The sequence below is a fragment of the Rissa tridactyla genome, chromosome 8 (genome assembly GCF_028500815.1).
Source record: "Rissa tridactyla isolate bRisTri1 chromosome 8, bRisTri1.patW.cur.20221130, whole genome shotgun sequence".
NCBI lineage: Eukaryota > Metazoa > Chordata > Aves > Charadriiformes > Laridae > Rissa > Rissa tridactyla.
The window spans coordinates 49,809,340-49,833,085 of NC_071473.1; the positions used below are offsets into that span (position 1 = coordinate 49,809,340).

General features: G+C 50.8%; 2 protein-coding genes across 6 annotated transcripts; both read right to left on the reverse strand.

Annotated features, from left to right (window-relative positions):
• Window positions 1-423: 423 nt before the first annotated feature.
• CDCP2 (CUB domain containing protein 2) lies at window positions 424-11,325 on the reverse strand. The gene is made up of 7 exons (XM_054212226.1): window positions 8,290-11,325; window positions 7,489-7,618; window positions 5,561-5,908; window positions 5,135-5,479; window positions 4,298-4,651; window positions 1,356-1,534; window positions 424-1,174 (listed from the first exon to the last, which is right to left on the reverse strand). Exons 1-7 carry the CDS (start codon window positions 8,290-8,292, stop codon window positions 860-862), a joined length of 1,674 nt encoding a protein of 557 aa, XP_054068201.1. The 5' UTR covers window positions 8,293-11,325; the 3' UTR covers window positions 424-859.
• A 227-nt stretch (window positions 11,326-11,552) lies between these two features.
• Window positions 11,553-23,726, reverse strand: LOC128913888 (NADH-cytochrome b5 reductase-like). 5 transcript variants are annotated; one of them, XM_054212230.1, is made up of 7 exons: window positions 23,663-23,726; window positions 22,077-22,256; window positions 21,003-21,151; window positions 19,710-19,797; window positions 16,492-16,596; window positions 14,610-14,813; window positions 11,553-12,929 (listed from the first exon to the last, which is right to left on the reverse strand). In XM_054212230.1, the coding sequence occupies exons 2-7, from the start codon at window positions 22,251-22,253 to the stop codon at window positions 12,726-12,728; spliced, it is 927 nt and encodes a 308-aa protein (XP_054068205.1). In that variant the 5' UTR covers window positions 22,254-22,256; window positions 23,663-23,726; the 3' UTR covers window positions 11,553-12,725. The 5 variants fall into 5 exon arrangements, with proteins under 5 accessions (XP_054068205.1, XP_054068203.1, XP_054068206.1 ...); XM_054212228.1 differs by having other exon boundaries at window positions 23,608-23,690; XM_054212231.1 differs by lacking the exon at window positions 23,663-23,726 and adding an exon at window positions 23,159-23,360.
• Window positions 23,727-23,746: the final 20 nt, after the last annotated feature.

Here is a 23,746-nt window from a genome sequence, read left to right on the forward strand (position 1 = left end):
ACCCGTGTCAGTCCCAGGGAAGCCAGTCCCTCCTGCTGAGTCCAGCTTTAAAAGGTTACCAAAACCTCCGTGCCCACAGCTTCAGACTCCGGGAGTGATGCTGGTACAGAGCTCACAGTGGTGGACACCTGGGTGTGCTGGAAAGGAGGAAAACACAGAGAAGAGAGATCATTCTTCTACCCTCCAGCCGCTGGTGGCTGAAGGGCTCAGGTGAGTCCTGCGAGCAACGGGTGGGTTAGACGACATGCAAAGATCAAACGAGGAGCTCCAGAGCACCCGATGAATGTGTCTCATCACATCGCCCGCGGACATCCAGAAACGCCGCCTGGAAGCATCTACGTGAGCTGCATCTATACTTGCCAAGTGGAGATACCTATAACACAGCTCTATGGTACCCCCTCGAGCACAGTTGGGAGAGCGGAAAATATTTGTTGGGAATATCGCTATATTTGAGGATGGTTTGTACCTTCAAGAATCCAGATAAAAATAATTGACAGGAGGATTTTCAGCCATCGGCAAACAACGTTACTTTCCTGAAAGCAGCAGCACCAGAGGGAAAACAAATTGAAGCAGGTGCGGGAAGAGTTAGGAAGCGCAAGAATTGTATTCCCGAGCCAAATGGACAGATTGAGACAGAGGAAAACAAATTGGGAAGGGAAGTGTCTGGCTATTGCCCAGATTTTTCAGGCGCTGGGAGGAGGTGGAGGTTGGGTTCAGGCTCAGTTTCGGGGCCTGGGAGCCGTGTCTCTGTTTGAGCAGCTGTGTTAGTGCTCAGCCCGGGGTGAGGATGGATTTTGGGGTGATTTCCACCCTGGGCAGGGCTGGGATTGCAAGCCCTGGAGATCTGGGGAGCAGCATCTTACAGAAGCACCAGCCCCACCACCGCGATGACCATGAGGAGCCCGGCCAGAATGCAGATGCTGATGAAGACGATGTCGCTGGTGTCTTGGCTCTTGGTTTCACGGGCATCCGTCGCTCCCCCCTCCCGCTGCTGGGCATCCACCAGGTTTTCTGCCTGGCTGAGCCTGGATGGGTCGGGGCCGGCGATGAGGGTCACCGAGGCTTCCTTCCTCTTTGGCTCACACTGCACCTCGTACTGGTGGATGTCCTCCTGGTCACCCACTGAAAAATCGATGTAGAGGGTGCTGACGATGACGGACGTGTTGTTGCGTTTCTGCAAGACAAGGGTCACGGCTTGTTGGGGCTCCTTTTCAAAGGGGTTTGGAGGGCAGTTGCCCATGGATCAGACCAGCATCTACTAGGAAGATGGGAGCTCCTCTCTGCAGCTGGTACAACCAGCACAGGGCCAACCATCTACTCAGCTTGCTTTAAAGGAAGGTTCGCTGACCGCTTACCTGGGATTCAGTGCCGCAGGTGTCAAACCTGGTGTGTATTTTAAAGTTCCTGCCAACCACCTGGGCTGCACAGGATGGGGTCCCCAAATAAATCCTATTCCTCTCCAGATGGGCCAGGGACTGCACGGGGATCTGGATGTGGAAGTCCGTCCGAGTGCAGCTGACGTTCATGGGCACAACTGTTGGGAGAGAAGCCAAGGTACAGGTGAAGGTCCACGGGGAGGGGATGTCCCCAGGCTGCGGCAGCTGGAGGGGCTCAGCGCAGAGCCACCAGAGCCACAGCTGCTCTCAAACCTCGCTGTCCCCATTGCACACGAAGCAGGTGACCGACAGTGCCAGGAGTAGCAGGGACATCGGCCTCACGAGTTTGCTGTGCATCTCGCGGTACCTGGCGTTGCTGCCACAGGACTCAGGGGATGAGATGAGTTTTCAGGGAAAAAGGAGCCCCACCGAAATGCAGAAAGCATTATTTTATATATCAATATTTTAGCCCTGCCCTGTGCCGAGGTCAGACACAGCTGGTTCCCAGGCACTGCCCTGCTTTCTGCCCCGGGGGAGACCCCACCACCGGCTTTCTTGAGCCTCATCCTCCTTTCCCAGCTTTCCGAGTGATGCCCAAGTGCCATCATGAGCAACACTGCGGTCACTCCATAAGCAAGGAAGGATGTACCCTGTGGGAGCAGCCCCCCTCCGACACTATAAAGCCAGCGAAACATTTGAGTCGCTGCCCAGGATTAGACCACGCCAGCTTTGCTGATGGCTTGCATGGGCACAGAGCTCCCCTACATGCTACAACACCCCTGCAAGAGACACTCTTACAGAGATGAAATGGAGGAGACGCATCTCAGGAGACTCCCACAGGTGCCTGTCCCAGAGCTGCACGGCTGCCACGTGGTCCCAGGGGAAGGGTGACCTGGGTCCCTGGCCCCAGGGCATCCTCCTGGGGATGCTGTCCCAAGTATCATCAGCCCTCCACCTCCCCCAGAATGTTATTTTTGATGGGGAGCTGGTGAGCCGTGCCTAGAGGGAACTGTTGTTGGGCTGCCCGCGATGCTGAGCAGAGGAGTGAGGCAATGGGGAACCCAGCCCCACTCCATCGCTCTCCCTCCGGCACCGTATTTGGCCCCTCTGGATGCAGAAAGCATCCGTGCAGGGAAAGAAGCAGGGAGAAAAATGCCCCCCTCTTTAAAGTTAATCCTCGCTCAGCTTGAACCAACCACTTGGGCAGTATGAATTATTGAATTATTCCAGCTCCCTCTGAATCTTGGCCTTATGAGACTGGTAAGATGCAATAAAATCAATGCGAAAAAATAGTGTCACTTTGCTTCACTTAGTGCATTATAAAACCATTAGAAGATTTACCAAATAACTAAAGTGCATTAGATCAAGAGGAGGAGGAGGAGGAGGAGAAAATGGATCCTCTCTCCCGGCGTGAAGGCTTTCGTTCAAACGGCCGTAAATCTCATGCGCCCCACCAAAGTCATGCCCTTTCATGGGCCCGAAAGAAAACTATCTGCATGGCTGAAGGGCTGTGGCTGCGGATGCGGAGGCTGAGGTGCCCCTTTGCCAAGGGCTCCCAAGGAAGCCGGAGAGTCCGGTGCTTGCCGGTGAGAGCAGCCCCTCTCCTGCAGGGCGCTGGTGGCTGGGTGTGCCGGGCTGGCAGCTAATTGCCAGCAGATGCCCGAATCACTGGGCAAACGTAGCTGCGGCCTTAGCTTTATGGAGAAGGGCTCGGTTTCGTATCCAAGCTTTTGTCCTCCCCCAACACGCATCTGGCAGCATGTAGCGGGGGATGCAGGAGCCTCGGGCAGCCAGGAGAAGTCACGTCCCTCTCCACCACAGGGCTTTCCCCCGCTCTTCAGCTAGCATCCCATCTGTCTGTCTGCAAGCTCCTCCGTCGGGAATGTGGTTTCTCCTTGACCAGACACAGCGAGGCCAAGACTTCTCTCCCTGCACCCTGCTGTAAAACAGTAAGTAATAAGCAGGACAAGGACAGGGACAGACCTGCCGTACACACTAAAGCCCTACTAGATGTCCAGTATGACCTCTCTGCCTCCAGAGGCTACAGAGGCTCAGGACAAAACTCCATCCTGTCTCTTACTCCTAGAGCCACATACCCCCAAATCCTTTCTGCTACACTGGAAACGAAGAACAATTTTGCTGCTGAGGGATAAAAGCTCGTAAATCCGGGGCCAGCCACGCCCCAGCTCCTGTGCCACCGGTCCAGCATCCCTGCTCGGCCTCCAGCCCGCCAGCGAGGCTGCCCCTGCCTCAATCATCCCTGACGCCCAGGTCAGCTCAGACGTAATTATCTTGAAATACAACGAACGCCATAAATTCACCGACTTTTGAGGTGCAAAGGTTGGCAAACACATGAGGAAGGTTACACGCTGCTCCTCCCACCCCCACCGGCTGTGGATGCACCGGCTGGGACACAGGGCATGCCGGCAACGGGGAGATCCTGGGCAGGATTGGCTGGGCGGATTTGGGAATGCTGTGCCCAGGGGTCCTGACCTTCCCAGTGCTGGTGGAGGAGAGGAGATGGTTTATGTCTGCCTGCTCAGCCATGTGTCAGCAGGGCCGAAACATCCTGGGAATCTTGATGCTTGAGCTGGTCACCTCCCCTGGGGCTTTGGTCCTCTCAGATCCCCCGGGTTTTCTCACCTTCACGCTCTGAGCGAGGAGAAGCAGCATGGCAGTGGCAGAGACGTGGGGAGGAGAAGCTGGAAAGCATGTCCTGAATACTAAACACGACATGGAGCGTGTGTGTCTCGCACTCTGGGAGAGCTGGAGTTCACTCACCATGTCTTCTCCACCCCATCCCTAAAGAGCCAGGTGCTCTGCTCCTGCAGATGGGTATCTTCACCGCACAGTCCTTCTGGAAATCATATGGCATGTCCCAGTGGAAATAAAGCATTGACGAACACCAAGTGAGACCTTACCTCCCACGTAGGCGATGGAGAAGCCCCTCTTGGCTGTGTTGCGGTCGGTGTGGAGGACCAGCAGCAGCTGGTTGCTACGGGAGGTGACAGGTGACGGGTTCTCCCGCCCGCACCACCGCCCCAGCAGGGACCCGTTCTCGGTGCCACCATCAAAGGCGGCCAGATGGTCATAGTCACAGCCACCCGTCAGGCTGCTCCGGCCCTCCAGCTCCATGTCCAAGAAGAAGACCTTGACCTGGTAGCCTGGGGGCAGCTGGATGCTCCACTGGCACTTGAGGTTGTTGGGGTAAAAGCTGGGGTACCGAGGGCTGGAAAAATTCCCTTTGACAGTGGTGAACACCTCCTGGCACTCGCCTGCTCAGGAAAAAAGAGGAAAGGAAAAAATGAAAGCAAATCTGAAGCCCCCTGGGTGCAGACAAGCTGGTGGCTGAGCAATCGCTTGTTTTATTGCTAAAGCATGCTCTGCCCTCCACCTCACTGCTCCCCAGCCTTGAGTTTGGCCGATGGACACCCTTCAGTTTTGGGAGATGGTGACACCCAAGGTGGCCAAAGTCCTACAACTGCTGACAGGGAAAACCTGTATCCCCGGGGAATGGCATGAGCAAGGGCGAAGGGCAGCTCTTGCGCAAGAGAAAGACAACCTAGGGCCTGGAGGAGACACAATGAAGCCATTTGTGTTGTGTGGCTGATTACACTTCACACCATCATCTCATGAGCTCTCCCCAAAGGGCTCCCCTCCACTATCATCTCCTCTTGCTGCCATGGGAGGGAGAGCATCCCCACAACCACCTTGGGGACCCGTCCTCACACCCTTCCCATCACCTCGAGACCTCGCACCCGAGTAGAAATGGGCCTTGAAGCCCCTGCCGCCGATGTTGAAGTCTGACTTGAAGAGGACGAGGAGGTACGGGGTGGAGGAGACGGTGCGGGGTGGGCGGGCACTGCCACAGTAGCGTCCCAGACGGGGGGCGGCGGCGGTAGGGCCATCAAAAAGGGCCACATAGTCGAAGCCGCAGCCCTCGCCACCCTCCACCTGGAAGTCGGCGAACACCAGGGTGAGGGGGCCACCACTGCCAGTCCCCCCGATGCTCCAGCGGCACTCGGCATCGTTGGGGTAGCTCTCGGGATAGCGGGGGCTGGTGATCTCCCCGGACAGCCCCGTCAGCTGCCCGCCGCAGGCATCTGCAGAGAGGCACGGGTGATGAGGATGGTGGAGCAGGACAGATAGATGGATGCTCTGCCACTGCCATCCCTCCCCACTACCTTTCCGGTAGGCAGCGGCGAAGCCACGCTTGGCCACGTGGCGGTCGGAGCGGAAGACGACGGCCATGACGTGCCAGGCGGAGGAGAAGGGTGGCGGGGGGCTGTGGCCACAGAAGGTGCCCAGGAGGTTGCCCCGGTCCCGGGCAGCCCCGTTGTAGACCTGGAGGTAGTCGTAGGCGCAGGCGGCGTGGTACTCCAGCTCGAAGTGGCTGAAGGAGAGCAGGACGGAGGAGCCCTCGGCCACCACGATCAGCCATGTGCACTCCGTCTCGTAGGGGTACGGCCCCGGGAAGTTGGGGCTGGAGAAATTGCCGGAAGGTGCTGAGAGCACCCCCCCGCATTTGATGCCTGGGGGAGACAGAGGTGAACGTGACATCCCCTTTCCAGGGGACGCCCAAAGGGATGGAGATGGGGTGCACGGCGCCGGCTCCATCCCACCACCATGAGTAAGGGAGTGAGTTTTAAAGGCGCAGTGGTTCCAGGTTTGCCGGTGCCCCAGCTTCCCAGCCCTTCGGCTTTTTGCCTCCTGCTGACGATATTCCCTCCATATAACGGTGATATCAGTGAACTGTAGCCAGGAGAAATCGGGGTGAAGGGCTCGATGCGCTTAACAATGAGTTATGCATGTAGGGATCGATTTTCTAATGAAATCTTTATACTGAGACATGGTTATTATAAAATAAGTTGGAGGAGGGGGGGGGGCGGCTGCCACGTGCCCCTGGGTCTGATGAGGGTTGGGGTGAAGAGGCTGATGTAGCGGGCACATACATCACGTCTGGGAGGGACGCAGACCCTGTGTGGCCTCGGGGGGACACACGTGTGTGTTCCCAAGCAAGGCTTGGGTGCTCGCTGCCATCAATCTGGGCCAAGTATATGGGGAATCAATAGTCAGCCAGCGCGCGTCGCTTTTCATCAGTCTCGCTGGGGCGGTGACCTCCTGGCAAGGGGGGGGGAGGTCCTGCGGATGCTCGTGGTGCAGCACCATGGCAAACGGATAAGGGGGGGATGTGTGTGTATGTGTGTTTATTTGCATAAGAAGCAAAGCTGGCCAGATCTAAAATCACCTCGGTAATTACTGGGGATAGGCAAGAAAGTAATATGGGGCTGGTACTAAAGGAATAACGTTATTGGAGTAAATATCCAAGAGGAGGCGAGTAACCACGGGGCAAGCAGACTGGTGGACTAAGGGCTGGGAGACCCAGGGTGCCCCGGGGAGCCCAGGTGGGTGCAGGCAGGGGGGAGCGCCCACCCCCGGAACGGGATGGGTTTTGATTTCTGACGCAGCCCTTTTGTAAGAAAGGCCCTGCCACTTTTGGGGAGGGGTATGGCTCGTTAGCTTAATTAGCCGGCTGACCTGGCCCACCCTGCCCCCCAAATTACCGTGTTGTCTGCTAACCCTGCCTGTGTCCTGGGGGTGTTTTATCCAGGTAAGGTGGGGGGTTTATTGCATGTGTATGTAACACACATACATACATACACATGTAATACACATACGTACATATACATACACATACATACATTCACATATATACGTGCATGTGTATATATATACACATACATTCACGTATATGTGTGTGTGTATATGTATATATATGTATATATATTTATATAGGCATGTGCAACTCTAGAAGTTAACAAAGGCACTAGCAAAGCACCTGGACACCACCACAGGACAACCCCTACCTGCAATATGCAGTAAAATCAGCAGAAAATCAAGCACGGAGCAGCATCCCGTGCTCGCTGCTGTGCACGGCGACGGCAGATCCCAGCTCCTTTCCCCAGGCCAAGCCGGGCATCCCCTGGCCTGAGCCGCTCTCCCTCCCCGGGCTGAGAGCTGGGACCGGCTCGCACCCCAGAGCCGCTGTGACACCCACAAACAGCCCTCTCCTCCCCGGGGTCCCCACTGGGAGCTGAGATGGGGCTCTTACCTCTGCTGGGAGCATCCCCGAGAGCCCCGCAGAGCACTGCCAGCGCTGCCAGGCAGCCCGCCCCCGCGCACCCCATCCTCCAGCAGGCAAACCTCCCCTCACCGGCGCCCCAGCATCCTTTCGGAGCTGTCTATCTGGGAGGGGGGAAAAAAAAAAAATAAACACAGAGAGAAAGAAATAAAAAGCGGGAGGGCTGTAGAATTAATAGCAGAATGAATAATTCATTGCTTGTTTGAATTAAGAGCGGCAAGGTAACTTGATCTATTCCTCCCTTCCTTCACTCAGTTTTAATGATCTGGATCAAATGTCCCAAGGATTTACACTATACCAGATACCTTGTCAATACACTATATTTATAAGAGATATTAATGTTTCAGATATGGTGTATAATGGCAGTAAGTCTGGGCTGACAATATGCCCTTAAGGGGCTATGAAAATAATTTAGTTCACCCGGCAAGCCAGCGAACCAAAATGGGAATTTCAGACTTACCGAGGAAAAGCACCTCAGGAATTAACGTGATTTATACTGCGGCACCCACTGCACAAAAGCCAAGCGGTGGTAAAGGCTAGGGAAACGGGGAATGGGATTTAAACACAGCCGCATCTCCACGTTGGCTGCGGGGTCAGCGTCCCTGCAGCCAGTGCCCGGGCTCAGCGGGATGCTCAGCCCGGGAAAGCGGCAGTCGCGAGCACTAAAGATAGCAAATCCCACCTCCCCCGAGGAAGATTAGAGATGAATTGTGACTCCCGGGCAAAAAAACATCGATTATTATAGAACCTGCTAAGGCCTTGGGGAATTACCATGTTCGTCTATGCCGGCTCACACTCCTTCTCACCCAGGCTCTTGGATCGGCTGAAGGTAATCAAGCCTTTGCTTTCGGTGGGGAAGACGCGCTCCTCCTGCTGTGCCACATTAGCTGGAGAAATCCCCAAACCCAGAGGTGTTTCAGCTCCTTCCCTCCCGCCCAGGAGAGAAAAGACTTTCTCGCTGCCACGGCCCACACCCAGATGAATGCCAGGAAACAAACACCCACGGGGGCCTCCCGGCGCGAGGGACCCGTGCGGAAAAAGTCACCTTCAAAGCAGGGGGACAAGCAGCAGCCAGCATCTGTAAATCTCAGGCAGGGAGACAAGTTGCATTTATTAATTAAGCAATGAGGATCGATGCCTGAGACATTTCCTGTGGATTAATGATGGGCTGGGAGGAGCTGACGGCCCGAGGTGCAGCTAAGGACCATTAACACCAACTGGTCATTAATCCCCAGGAAATGCTCCATGCCAAGGTCGTTAAGTGCCCGCATATATTTATGGGTAATAACAACAATATTTGTACAGGCCCTCTCCCCACTGCCCGGCCTCCCTGGAGCCATGCCGAGGGGTGGTGGGATCATTGGGACATCCCAGCCAGGAGCCCTCTGTCCTGAGGCGGGGGACATCAGGGTGTCTGTCCTGGAGCGTCGGGCACTGTGTCACCCCATGAGCGCCAGGAGTAAGCGCACATCCAACAAAGCAGCCCTCCCTGTCCTGGGGAGCAGCGCAAAGCTCCTGCTCCAGTGCAGGCTGTGGGAGATGGCTGTGATGCTGGCACATCTCCTACCAACCTCCCAGGGACTCTGCAGAGCTTAATTAGCCGCTTCTCTAACGGGCTGGTAGAGGAGGTCTGACCCCATGCCTTGTACAACGCACGGGGGATCAGCACCCACAGCAAAGAGGCAGGAGAGGTCTGGCTCCACAGCCTGGCTCCCTCCATGCCACAGCCTGGCTCAGCCGGGAGCGCTCAGCCCTCTCGGCCACGATCCCCCGGGCTCGGGGGCAACATGCTCCCGGCTTCTCCGTCGCTGCATGATGGAGCAACATGTTCATCCTCACTGATTCATCTCCAGCAACACCCACTGTCCTACAGCCATTCCACCACTGGCCTCAGCACTGAGGGACATCCCAGCATGGAGCCGAGGGACATCCCAGCACAGAGCCAGTGTCCGGGACACCGGCACCTCCGCGTCCACTCTTCTCCATCCCTCCGGCTGCGCTCTGCGGTCCCGCTTCATGCTGTACATCAGCGATACCCCCAGGACCCGGGGGGCTGGGGCCATGCAGCGCAGCAGCTGTGCCCCGCTCCCGGGAGACAGCATCCATCAGCCGCCGGCACACTCACCCTCGCCTGACCCGGGGCCGGCCATTCCTGCTGGGCCTGAGCCGGCGGGGAGCGGGCAGAGGAGCCAGGCAGGTCCTTCCACATGGAGCAATGGCCGGAGTTCTTTTGGATCAGCCCAGGGTGCTCCGTCTCCGGCCAGAGACACGGCGGGTGATCTCGAGGTGTGCCGTATCGGGGCTGCCTCTATTCCTCTGCGGGCAGATTTATAAATCATGAGTTAAAAAGGCATTTGATTCATTTAAATAGAAAGGACGTGATCAGGACTGTGAGACTTCAGAGAAGATCAAAGGTTTAAATATGGTCCCCAGGAGAAACAGGAATTATTTAGGCAGGAAATAATGAGATGAAATTAAGAAGGTACTTAGGCAGCACATGAGGAAGAAGAATGGAAGCAAAGCGAAGCCCCTCTCCCCGGTACAGCGCTGCAGGGGCGGTGGGGGCTTCCCGGAGCATCCTGCCAGCACCCCCCGGACCCGGCAGAGAGGCAGGGTCCAAGTCCCTGCCCTGACCTGGCAGCAGCCACCTCCAGCTCCACAGATCCCTCGATAATCCACAGCATCGCCACCACTTCCCTATGAGACTGCCACCGTGGCATAGTTCCCGGGCCTCCAGAGGGAAGGAAACCTCTCCTCTTCCCTCAGCAGGAATAATCCTGCCCAAAAGCCTTTCCATCCCACGTCCCTGCCTTTGCAGGAGTGCCACGCAAGCCTCTGAAAGGGGCTGTCCCCGCAGGGGATGGGTTGGGATGAGGGGACTGGTCTGAGAGCCAGCCTGAGAAATGACAAAAGGCGGGAGGGGGAAGGGAGAGAAGGGCAGAAAATAGAGAACAAAGTGCCCAGGGGCGGTTTAAAAGCCCCTTCAAGTTCATACGTCCATGGACATCGTCTCCCCCATGCAGAATGTCTCACCAAGACCCCCTTGTCCCCTCCGGCGTGGCGAGCGGGGCTGCTGGCTCGGCATGTGTCACCTCCTCCCGCTCTGCCCGCAGTCTGCCTTCGCGGGATTGCAACCCGCAGCACTCACAGCTTGCTCCGTCTCTCACCACCCTCCCTTGCAGCCACGAACAAAGACGAGAGGCTTCGCGGCAGAATTGCCGGACCAGCTGGGTAAGGTTTAACCACGGGGGCCCATATGTGCTGAAATACCCAGACATATTGGGGTTGTGTTTAAAGGAACAGCCCCGGCTTTCGCGCGGAAAGTCGTCGCTTCTCCGACGCCAGCGTGAAGTTTTACTTCAGGCCTTTGCAAAAAAGGCTGGGTGGATTTTTAGCAAAATCTCAGAAAGGCAGAATATTTAAAGCAAGCAGTATATAAGTACGGTTTTCAGAGTACGTAATACTCGAGGAAAATACTTTCTGCTAACTAGAGGCAAAGTAGGGAGAGCAACCAGAGAAAGCAACTCCTGATTTTCTCACCCCCACGCCGTGCAGAACCTCTACTACACAGTGGCTTACTGTGGATGAAGCAGGGTTTGGATGGGAGCTGAGAGCTTGCCTTGGACCTACGATGGACAACTTCCCTGGATCTCTCTGCATTAAAAGACAGAAATCTGTTTTGGGTTACGAAGATGGCTTTCTTGTCAGCCCCTGCTCTGATGGAAGTTAAGATAAAAGCTGCAGCTACACTGGATTAATTCCAGGCGGCTGGTAACTGGAGACAAACCTCACCAATGCGAGGGGAAGCTGCGCTTCCTCCCAACATGTGAATCAGCGCCATCATTTCAGTGCACGCTCCTTGTTTTGAGTAACTCAAACTCCATCTCCTTTGTGTAAGGTGTACTATTTGATACATGTAAAAAAGAGACAGGAATGATAACGCAACGTCATCTGTCACAGCCTGGGAAACCCCAACACAGGATAAACTGGGAATGAACAGAAAAAACACAAAGGCGTGCAGAAAGTCTGTATTTCCAGGTGCAGTTAGTAAACACAGTGGTCCCAGAAGGTTAACGAGCGGACAGCGGGTGTCTCAGAGGAAAGGCAGCAGCATCTTGGACTGAAAGAGGAGGAAGGCGCTGGGGTGCCCGGGCTGGGTGCTCTGCCAGGGCAGCTGCAGGGCTGCCATCCCTGGGGTAGGGCCTTGGCTCTCTCCCCTGCCCCATGGGAGAGAGAACCCCAGCAACACTTCAGCTCCTCAGGCAGCGTTCTTGTATGCCTGGGGCACCCCTTGGGCACCTGTGACAAAAAGAAACAGCTGTTTATTTGAAAAGAGGTTCAATTGAATGAACCAGGGCTATTACACGACACTTAGGGGACACGGAAAGCAACCAACCATCCTCCCCGAGAGCAGCTAGATTTCCAGATGCTTTCTCACACAGAATTTTAGGACATGCTCTGCTCTTCCTCTCCCCAGGCAGCATTTCAAGGGCCAAGGGCCAGGGTAGGCAACGCAGGCTGCACTAGGGCAGGGCGGCCTGCATAAGTCCTTGCTGGGCATCCTTATGTATAGCTTTTTCCATTATAGGGTTGGAAAGGCTCTTTTCAGCGAAGATCGGTGCTGCCTTCTCTGTATTAGTGTACAACGGGGCAACTGAGGCACAGAGAGGTTGAGGTGACTTGCCTGGCACCCCCAGCAAGATAATGACACAACCAAAATGAACCCCACAGAATCCAGAATGTTCTGCTGTTCCCTCGGCCGGGCAGTCTTCTCCCTCAGGATGAAGTCTCTCCTCAGGACACCTAACAGGACACGAGACCACTGCAGACTAACATGGATTGCAAAGCAAGTCACTGGTCTTCATATTAAAACACAGCTGTGTACTTGGATGCTTTTTTAATAATGCTAGGATGCTTTTAAGAGCTGTCTCTTAAAATTGCACGTGAAGACTTCCATTAAAATTACCATGCTGTTCCCTGAGGTGTGGGTGGCACATCACATGGCAGCCACTCTGGAATGGCACCTGTTCATTAAAACATTCTCAAGAGTGAGAATCGTACTGGAGACAAATATTTGATCCAAAGGCCTACGAAAGTCTATGCACAAGGAACTCAGTCTATCGAGATGACCAATTTTGAGTAATGTCTGCAGAGAAACAATGACGTCCAAGGCTCCGCCTAAGGTTCCTCGGGTCAGGAATATTCTGCTAAAAGACAAAACAGGAATTTTCTTCGATTCCTGCAGCTTTCAAGTATCTATTCATATCTTCACTGAATGCAGAAGAGCCGCAGATCAATACAAATGGCTTTCTTCGACAGGAATTTATTATCATCTTCATCAGGTCTTCAGCGAGATGACCAATGTATGTGTTTTCCTGATAGCTCCAAGGAAGTTTTTCCAGTGAAGTTTCCTGAAAAGGCAAAAGGTTTTCAGTGTGACATGTTAAAAAGGACTACTGACTGCTTACAGCTGAATCTCCCTCCTCCCCTCAGAGGACTGCACAGGACGTTTTTCACCCTTGTGACTCCATCTGGGTACAACTGACCCTTCCCGAGAGCTGCATTCCTCTTCCAAAGCCCAGATCAAATCTTTCCCTGCCATGGGACCTGGCCATTCACTCACTCAGAGGGGACTGAACAAAACCAGCGTGTAACTGTCACTGATAAACGCTGCAGAACCTTCTCCTTTGAGAACCACTTCCCAGAGCGCCTTTTCTATTCCCAAGTCCTAAGTCACAAGTCTATTCCTCTCTATTGCCTCTCCCATTCCCAAGTCTCTTTCAGTCCCATCTCCCTTGACCAAAACTGAAAGATGCCAGTCCTGCTCCAAACACAGCTCTGATCCCACGAGAAATGTTAAATCCCATGGCGTTAGATCCAGTGGGGACTCCCTTACTGCTATTAATTAGAAGCAGAAGGTGCTCAGATGTGGTGGTGACAGGCAGCAGAGTGAAATACTGAGACGGACGGATATATAATCCTAAAAGGGAGGATGCACGAGTCAGTGTGGGACGACAGCAAACCTGCTAAGGGAAGAGAAGAAAGGGAGAGACGTACGTGCAGGACAGACAGTGCTGACAGGGGTCAGGTGGGTTTCTTGCCCTTCACTGATTGAATTTCAAGACCTCCTCACGGTCGCAAGACCGCACTGTCCTGAAAAGGGTATTTAAGCCATGTCACCACAGACAATTACTGGTTATGCTCCTACTCTGTAGGCAGCTGAGGGGGTGCCTAAGTCACAAGGCCTTTTCCCTATACCCAATCTCAGCTTGCCGAGGCCATATGTAGAACATAATGTATGAGGCAGATCTGCTATGAGAGATACAAAGAATGATTCATCTGAGAAACTAAAAATGCAATGGGATTCATTCCCTTAGCATAAATAATTCCTTCTATATCCTCCCTGCAATGAATCCTCATTTCTGAGAGAAATAATTTTCAACTACCAAATCCACGCAGAACACAGGCAACTTTGGGACCAAATGGAAATGAAAAAGACTGCGCAAAATGTAAGACCACTGAGAGGTTTGCCCTTATCCCATGGATTTGGCAGAAAAAATAATTTTAGAGAGGGGGAAACAACTTTAAGAACTTTAAAAATGGGTCAGCTGGGAAAAATAATTGCTGAGAAGTTGGTGCTAACGTACTAGAAGAAGAGAGCTCTACCCATGAGCAATGAATGCAGGATAAGGACAGATTAAGGAACTGGTATTAGGAAAGAAGAAATAGTTTATTTGCTGTGAGTCTCCCAGAGTCAAGTTTTCTTTGCACAAATGTTTAGGTGCAGCAACAACAGTCTGAAGTCGGGGGGAATAATCAACAGTGACTATGAATCAGGGGGCTCATCCCAACAGAACTGCTACCAAGGAGGTAAAGAGGGACAAGCAGTGATGGTCACTTCCCTGAAATTCTCCGGACTGGTAACAGCGTGAGAATATATAGCAGATTTAAGAACAGCACCTCCTGGATCACAAAATAGCCTCAATGACTGGGAAAGAATTAAGATCATGCTCATGGAAAAGCAGAGGAGGCAGAGGCTCATCCAGCACACAGAACCCTCACACGAATACGCTTCATATCCAGTTATTTACCTGGCTTAGGACGTAAAATATTCTGATGTTCCAATATCGAGCCAGATCCTGCAGAAGAGGTTTCAAATAAATTTTGTCAAAGGTACGGAAGCAGCCAACAAGAGTTACAAAGGTTTCATCCTCTTCATCATCTGTTATGGACTGGAGGATGGGAAGCATCGGTGCAAGGCCGGTACCAGATGCCAGCATGAGGAGTTCTCCATACTGACAACAAAACAGAGAATTTTGAATGAGCTGTGGTGACTGCAAACGGACAAGCTCATGGTCAGTTGCTCCTTGCTGCCACACTGGTAGAGGGTCCCTTGAGAGAAAACACATCAGAAGGTCATGAACTGGTAAATTCAAATCTCAGGATGTATTTTTCTGCAAAGGGTTACAGATAGCACTTCCAGGGTTTACACACCAAATCTAACAAAGCTGGATTTTACCTAAATACAGTAATTTATCCCGACTTTAGCCTTGATTTCAATTAATTTATATTTCAGATCCAATTCTGCAGTACACTTTGCTGACCCACTGCGTGTTGTTTTCCCACTGGAAGTGCTCCCCGTGTTTATCTCGGATGCTGCAAACTACAATCCTGAATGTTCTCTGGAGGAAACGGTTTCTTCTCCATCCTGATCCACGCATCTTCCTGGTACATTATCCCACTTTTCTCAAAGAGCTACCACCAGCTCCCAGTGCTCCCCACCTGCAAGGGGGGGACACTCACTCTACTCGCAATAGGGATGTCCAGGCAGTGAGGTGCTGTGCGTAGGAGGACAGAAGGTTCCCAGCACCTTCCGCAGCTGCCAGCCAGTGTGCCAATGCCAGAAGCGGGACTTAAGCCCCTATTAAGCCCAGAGGCTGCTTGTGCTCTGCTCTGACTTGGCAGTTTACTGTGAATGGATCTGATCTGCCCGAATCTGAATCCTATTCTACTGGCAGCAAGGAGAGATAAAAGAAAATTTTACTAGGAAACTTTGTTATAATTAATAAATAATAAACTGTTCTTCTACAGCAAGTTGTTTTAATGATTGCTCATGTGCTTTGCAAACTGCATGTACACAGATCACCCAGACAGCCCCTGAACGCAGCCACTTCTAGGCATGACCGCCACGTTCTGTCCAAAATGATTATCTGGACACTTTTAAGATGAGAAGGGAACAGTAGCCTAAAACAGCAGGGAGAGTATTTCAGGAAGCAGAACACAATTGGTTTGCATGGAGCTTGGCCACTGGGATTTTACAGCCTTATTTTTGTTGTCATTGTTGTTGGGGGTGGGGAACAAGGCTTTGGTATCTTAATGACCAGTGTTTCAATTTTGCTCCTCATTTGAAAGGTCAGAATTAAGTAATCGAACTAGTACGTGTGAGAACCCTTCCCCTGAAACTGGATCTGCCTTTCTTTGCAGGGAGCCTGCTATCACCAGGTGGGATCAACATTTGCAGAGTGGCTGGGTGACGTGACACCTCACTGGAGCTGCTGCAGTTCAGGGAATACCCAAGAGAGAAAAAGATCAACACCTCTCCTTCGCTCGTGCTCAGTCACAAAACAGCAATGTGCTTCAAACAAGGCAACAATCCACACTCATTGCTGGTGCAAAATAAGTTCCTTTTGTTAAACACATCAGGAACTTTTATTGCAAGTGATGAACACAGAGCCTTGCTAATATTTTCCAGTCTCCCATCCACCTCCCTCTCCTCTTCCTTCTTAAATATTCTGCAGTTCAATAAGGTGTACTTTCTCCAATTGACTGCTAATGCTGCAGCACTGTACAGTAATCCAGGAGGTCCCTAAAATAATCATGAAAACAGTAATCAAATTGATGTCTTCCCTTCGGAGTATTAAACAAAGCTAGCTGCCACAAGCTGAAACATCCGATGTCTCTTAGGGAACTAACCTTATTAGGTCGATATGGGAAGCCTCCAAATGGCCCACGCCAAAAGACCATGTCTCCTTTTTTCCACGTTTTTATGTATTGTGACATTAGCCCAGCTTCATAGCACTAATAAAAAACATTGCACAAAAGAAAAGAATAATTATACTCTGTTGGAAAGTTTCCCAGCTTAAAGTCAATTATAAAGTTATCTACATTTAAACAAGAAGGGGACAAAAAAACATTTCATGCATTTAAAAAGAAAGAAAGATCATTCTATTTGAAAAATAACTCAAAGTTATACCCAAAACAAAGACATTTAAATTAAATCATATTGGATCCATTCCAGCTTCGCTGTAATGTAAACACAACCCACTCTCATGCAGTCCGAATTTCCAAAACGGGAAAAAGCTTATCAGAGTTCTTGCTTACAAAGCACACAGAGAAGAGTGTCTTGAATGCAAAGCACAGTCCAAGCCTTCAAGCGTTCTCCAAATCTCAGGGTGTGGGGTCTGCAAATGCCCTCTGGGTACCGATAGTTATATAAACAATGCATAGCTCTTGCTTTATTTCATTCTCTCAGATGCTGTGTTGATACAATTAATGACCCAAAGTCAGGTTAACTCATTTATAAAACTCTTGTTTTCAGAACAGATCATCTGGATGCCAAGAGATGCCTTCACATTTTCAAAAAATTATGTTAATTTGGGCCTCACAGAAGAAAAACATTAGTAAAATCTGCCTTACTTCTAGCAGGCACAAACAATATTATCTAGGCTCTTGCCTGGAGGAATTCTAACCTCGCTCAGGAGGTCAGAAACACAGAAGCAAGGAGAGGCTGGAAAATGAAGGGCTCATCCAAGCAGCCTTGTAGCTATGTGCTATATAGATATGTATGTCCTATATGTATGACCACTTTACGGTTAATGAGAACAAACATGCACAGAACGGCCACAGTCTATAGGATCTGGCCAGAGAACAAGGGCTGGTCCAAACAGCAAGAGCAGATAAACTCAACAGCTGGGGCAGACAACTGGTCTCGCACAGAGGCGATGCCACTGATAGCCTGAGGAAGAGCAACACAACCAGAGGTCAAAAGATAAGATGTGATATAAGCCTTCAAAGACTCCAGCCCATATGAAAGAATTGTATTTGGGGGTATTTTCTGCACGCACGTTGGACAGAAGCCCAGCCCCACACCCCAGTGCCTTGGCTGGCCACCAAGCTGCACTGCAGACAAACAAAACCAGTGAACCACAAAGAAGCTAAGCAAAAGTGAGTGAGTGAGCGTGTGCCTGCAAGCAGTATTAGCTAATAAAGAACACAGATGCTCCTCCCCTCCTAACAACCTCACTTAAACAAGATACCTGAAGTATTAAGAACTATTAGCACCAATTGTTACATTCAAAAGGTAAATGCACGACATACACACACACATCCAGGCTCCGAGTTACTGTCAGAAATGTTTTACGTTGAGAGGGTTCTGGGCATGTACTACGTCTCACACAAAGAGTGTGCAGTTGCATCAAAGGAACAGTATTTTACACCTACTTTCTTCAAATATATGCGGAAACCCAAGGCAAGAGCAGAAAAGTCAGCCCCACTTACTGCCTATTCCCTATGGACCAGGGTAATGGAAACTAAAACAATCCCTCTTTCACCAAAATTATTTCCAAAAATTGAAGTGAGAAATGACTGAGTGGGTTTAAAATGAAATTTTCTAAATAAAAAGAAAAAAAGAATTATCTCCTGGGGGAAAACTTTTACACCCAGTTTTACATGGAGAGAAACCCTAACATTATAAAATCATTCAAAAAGAGGGTTATGCTCCGTAAATGGCAACTCCCTCACTCTTAACTGTAGTATCACAAATGCAATGCTATAATAACAGGAGACAGAAGGGTTTGAACAGTGCTTGGATTGCATAGTAATAATAATAATATAGTACTTTCCAAAATTGCCTGAATAGTGTGAAATATACCACAACCTACAGAGTGAGTTATAAAAATGGCTGCTTTACACTGGGTGTTACCAACCTCTTTTGTCACTGCCAGAGAATAACTATAGCTCCCTTCGGGATGAAAGGTTCTATATAAAGGAAAGGTATCATTACAATCATTACTATTATTATTGAAATGCAAAACCTGTGAGTAATAACCAAGTATACATGAAATTTCACAGTCATCCTGTGAACGTATCCTATTAATGCAACACTTTTCTCCCCCACCACACACCAATTGCCACAAGAATGGTGAAATGACCCTCCCACAGGTGTCCTATAGAAGCTGTACGCTTTTCTAAAGAACAGGGTTTGTATTAGAACGTACAACACATAATAAACCCCCAGATGTGAAATCCTGGAAGACAGGCAGAGGACAAGTGGTCACTCCCTGTAAGCCACCTGGGACAGCCAACAGTCTGAATTTCACACCTATACTGAAGTCTGCGTCTGCCCCAAGGAATCACTAGAGACATACAAATGCAGTATCAGAAAAATCTTCTTCAATTCGATATTCTCGACGCAAAGTCATCATTTATGAGGGCCCTGCAGACTTTATTCAGACAAATTTCCAGCCAAGTTCTCCTATAAAATCCTTCTGAACTCAACCAGCATTTTGTGGTGGCCTCCAGAAAGGCCAGGACACTTGTCCAAAATGGATCTCTGCCACCCCAATAGGTGTAGCGTGTGCCCGTGGGCCACCTCTCTGCCCCCTGGGCCACAGGGACCCTCTCAGACTGCAGACAGCTCCAGAGCCCTGCCTGCAAACCAGACACAGCTGCCTACTGTCTGCCTACACTTTTGAACAAAATTAATTTTTTTTCTGAGGAGTGTTCTTAAAGCAAAATACAGAGGGGAAGGATAACAGCTGGGAAAAGACTTCCCAAAATCGGTGGTTCAACTGGGTGTGATTTCAAAGACAGACTGAAAAGGCAAAATGAAATCGGGGAAGCAGAATGGGCTCTTTCCACACCGGTGACCGCAGGGCTCCCGAGAGGCTCTCCCAAGCGCTTACCAGGGCGTATGCTGCAAAGCACTTGTTTGTGTGTCACCTTTCTCTGCTTTCAGTTTTGTGGGAAAAAACTGCAATTTTTATCAGCAAAGCACAACTGCTTCAAAACAACACAGAAACAGTCCATGAGGGGTTTGAGAGTCTCACTTGAAGCACGGACAGCTTGGTTCCTAAAGAAAACATAGTCCCCAGCACCAGAGACTCTAATCCATATTGTACAGGCTTACTTACTTTCATTAAAACTTCAAAGTACCCTTCTGCATTCCCTGGGCTAATCGGAGTATAGGCTCGCTGGACCTCCAACCCATTCACCACTCCTCTGAGGAGAGAAACAGAGGAACCCACTGTGACTTGGGTCATTGACCAGCATTACCAAACTCCTGCAGTTCTCTGGGGAGACGAGGGAGGCAGCAGGTCCTCTTCCCAGTGGCCCAGTCTCTGCACAGATGCAAAACATCTCCCTTCCAGAGGTAAAAATCCAGGGGGAACATAATGGCTAAATGCACCTTTTGTTTTTCTGGTGGCGGCCCCAGCTGTACTACACATTCAGCTCTTGGACGCACCCCTGGAAAGATGTTTGAGCCGTTCTGTGAGAAACAGCCGAACATGCAAGAGTGGCAAAGGGGAGAGAAAATGCTTTCATGGTTAAGTTTGCTATCCCTTTTGGGCTGGGGTCTACTTTCCTTTCTGTGTTCGGACGGCATCTGGTAATTAAATAATGAAAGCTAGGGCACAGCCTTGACCTGAGGTCTTGTCAATGTACACTGTATTTTCCTGTTAGTCTTCTCTTTCCACAGAATATATCCACCCTGCTCTTTACCACTGACTACGGTAATTGATTGAAGTGACCGAACCTTTTCCTCTGCTGCATTATGAGAGATGGCTGAAGGGAGAAGCGTGTACTTTCAGCAGCCAGCCAGCTGTATACATCAGCTGCTAACGTACAAATAACATCAACAGATACAGATCAATGGCATCGTAACATGAGTTTTTCTATCTGGCAATGATCACCACAGATGGCCGAGAGAGACATAAACTTTTCCCAAGTGGCCCCTTTCTGGCAAGCAACAAACTACACAGGAGGGTTGTTTTGTTAGAAATCCGTCAGGAAATACCTGGATGTCGTGGGTAACACCGCGGGTGCTGGGTTACTCCAAGATACAGGGCCTAAAATACTGAGCTCTGGGGTAAGTGCAGTTCATTGTCTTCATTCCAACACACTGGAATAAATCATCTGTTGTAACATCTATTCTTTGAGTCTTTCTTTCTGCAAATGGATTTTCTTAATCACACCTAGTTCTTTCTGACCCACCGACGCAAGGATAATGCTGAAGAAAAATACAGCTTTGGAAAGGCTTTTACCATAAAATCAGTAGAGCTAGCGAGCTCACAAGTTCTTTCATCTGTGTCATTGTGGAGGTATAGAAATTATGATTTGCCTGGTGTGAAGCCTTTGTCTATTGACAAAAACCTATGTATTAGGTTACATAATGCAGACTGTTTAACTAGCACAGAGAACAATACCTTAACACGATATGTTGTCCTAAACTCAATTGCAGACTGCTATTTCCCGGTAATTCAAATTTGTACTGGTAGGTGTCCTCTGTTAGCTGCTCCACCGAGCTAATGTTGAATGCAGTAAATGTATCTGGATTCAGTTCTGAATTATTGCTCTGCAAGAACAACAATAAATAATTACTTGGTTAGATGGTGTCTTTTATTATTTCATTTTTCTTTGGAAGCAAACGTGTGTGCTAATTTAGTGCCGGAGATACTCAGGACTCCAAAAGAATGTGTATTAAATGCAGGGCCCAGCACAAATTTCAGCTCTCTGCTGATTCATTATCATGTTCTGCAGCATGCACTTTGGGATCTTACATTCCAGCCCTCCCTTTTTAAATTACATTTTTGCACCTTCCAGCAAGGTCATCCTCATATGACTCACTGCAATCATCTTCTCATGTCTGGAAACAAACAGAAATAATACTGCTAAAAGAGCTGAGCGCTGCTTTGGGGGCAACTTTGAAACCTACTGACGACCACTGTGAATAGGAAATACTGTTAGCCGTTTCAACGCTGATCATTTTTGCTTGACACAGCATAGTTAATCTTACGTAAAAGGGCACCGATAAGCTTAAAATTAGGCGCTGAAGACAACTACTCCACCGCACACAATGCAGCTTTTTTCATCCTCAAAGTCTAAAAAAACAGCAAAAGATTAAAAAGGTCGGGAAAACAGAGCTTCTACAAGTAAAGTGTCAGAGAAAATTGCGGTTCTTTGTACCTTTCACCCATTCCCACTTTCCAGAGAGGCTGGCTCTGGCTGGCTGGGGTCCCCCAGCAAGGAGAAGCTGCAAACCTAGGACTGTAATGCGACACCAGGGCGAACTCGACACTTGGAAAATCACATTACAGCAGGGAGACAGCAGGCAAGGGGGAGGGTGGCTGTGAAGGCAGAGTTTGGGGAATTGCGTTTACAGCCTTCTCTTAAGGCACTGCTTTAATCTATTGCTGCATCCCTCGCCCATCACCACAAGCCTGCACGCTAACAAGTACGATCAAAGTACTGGCTCTAGAATGTGATGAAGATAAATTGACCTGCTCCTTTTTTTCCATGAGGAGGCTTTTGTCTTTCTTTGCCTTGGCCCTTTCCCATTGTGCAAGCTCCTTCTCGTACACATCATAGATGCAGGGTTTGCAGCCGCTGCCGCAGCACTGGGATGGAGAAGGTTCCTGGGGTTTGAGAGCCAGCCAGTCGTCCTCGTTTCCACTCATTGTCTGCAAAACACAAGCCTTGCATCAAAAACAGCAGGATGAAGAGCGGCGCGTGCTCATCAGCCAAGCATTATTTGGAGAAGGACTGAGAAATCTCTCTTGAGCATCTTGCATGCGTATCTCAGGGGACTCAGAAAAACCTGCAAGCCGATCTGGTGCCTACAACGCTCCATTTTTGTTCAAGTGCTCACTGCCTCTGCATTGTCCGGTGCAGGAATGTCAGACATTGCAGCCACCAGCCCAGAACCGTGCAGTAGACCCCAGCCCAGCCTCAGGTTCCACTTCCCAGCCTGGCTGCCTAGTCAGAGCTACCTGCAGCAGCAGCACGCACATGCTTATTCCTGCTTGTTCTGCCGTGGTGATTTCCAAAGGAAGAGCAGCCTGGTCACACAGAGCTGAAACATCAGAAAAATCTGCAACTCTGTGAACGAGAACCGATAATAAACCCCAACTGCCAAGCCGCAGCCTGCTGGAGCACTGCTTTAAAATGGGGGGAGGGCAGCGAGCTGAAGTGGGGGGGTTTAGAGCCTAGAGGCAAACGTGGTAAACTCACAAGCAAACGAATAAACACTTTGCTTATGAGCAGATTTGAGCCTGGCTTTAAATGCAGACATGTAGGAACAGGGTGAGAAGCACCCAGTGTGATTTTCATCCCTTGCCGCTCGCTGCCTTTGGTTCAGACAGAGCTGTACCTACTGAACGCTCCTCAAACCAAAATCAAGATGCTGACTTCTCAGGGACTCTGCCATTTTTACACAACACTTGGCCTAATGCTATTCCCAATGCATTTGTATCTGTATCATTTAAACAAAGGGAGGTCCAGAGGAAATTATAAAGCCACGGGTGACGAGGCTGAGGAAGAGAACACTTAGAGCTTCATTTTCAAGGTGAATTAATTAACTAACCTTCTCCCCCACAACACAAAACCGCTTATTCTAACGTTACAGAGGCAGAAGAGGGAACCAAAAGGCGAGTGGTCCTGCTTTTCACAGCAGCCGACGGTTCCGTACCCCACAGGCACCCGAGTGCCCGAGGTTCCTCTGAGGGCTGTGAGGGGGGAGCCCCCGACCAGGCCGCGGGTGGAGCCGGGGAACCCTAGACTCGGGGCTGGCCGCGTTTATGGAGTTTTGAGCACTTACTGTGCGTGCCCGGGGCTTGGGCACGCCGCCCCGGGGCCAGAGCAGCCCCGTCCCCTCGGGCCCCGTGCCACCTCGGAGCCCAGGCCCAGGCCCAGGCCCGACCCCACACAGAAGCTCTGCAGGCCCCGACGGCCCCTGCCCGCCAAGGGCCCGTCTCCCAACTTTCCCCCCCTCCCCCACAGGAGAGAAGGCACCTTCCCCACCCCCTAACCTACCAACATAGCTCCTGCCCTTCACCCGCCGCCAGGCAATTTGCCGACCCTCCCTTACCCCGTGGGCGCCTGCTCGCCATTGGTCGCCGCCGCCGTCAGTCACCCGAGGGGGGGGGGGGGGGGGGGGGGGGGGCGTGAGCCC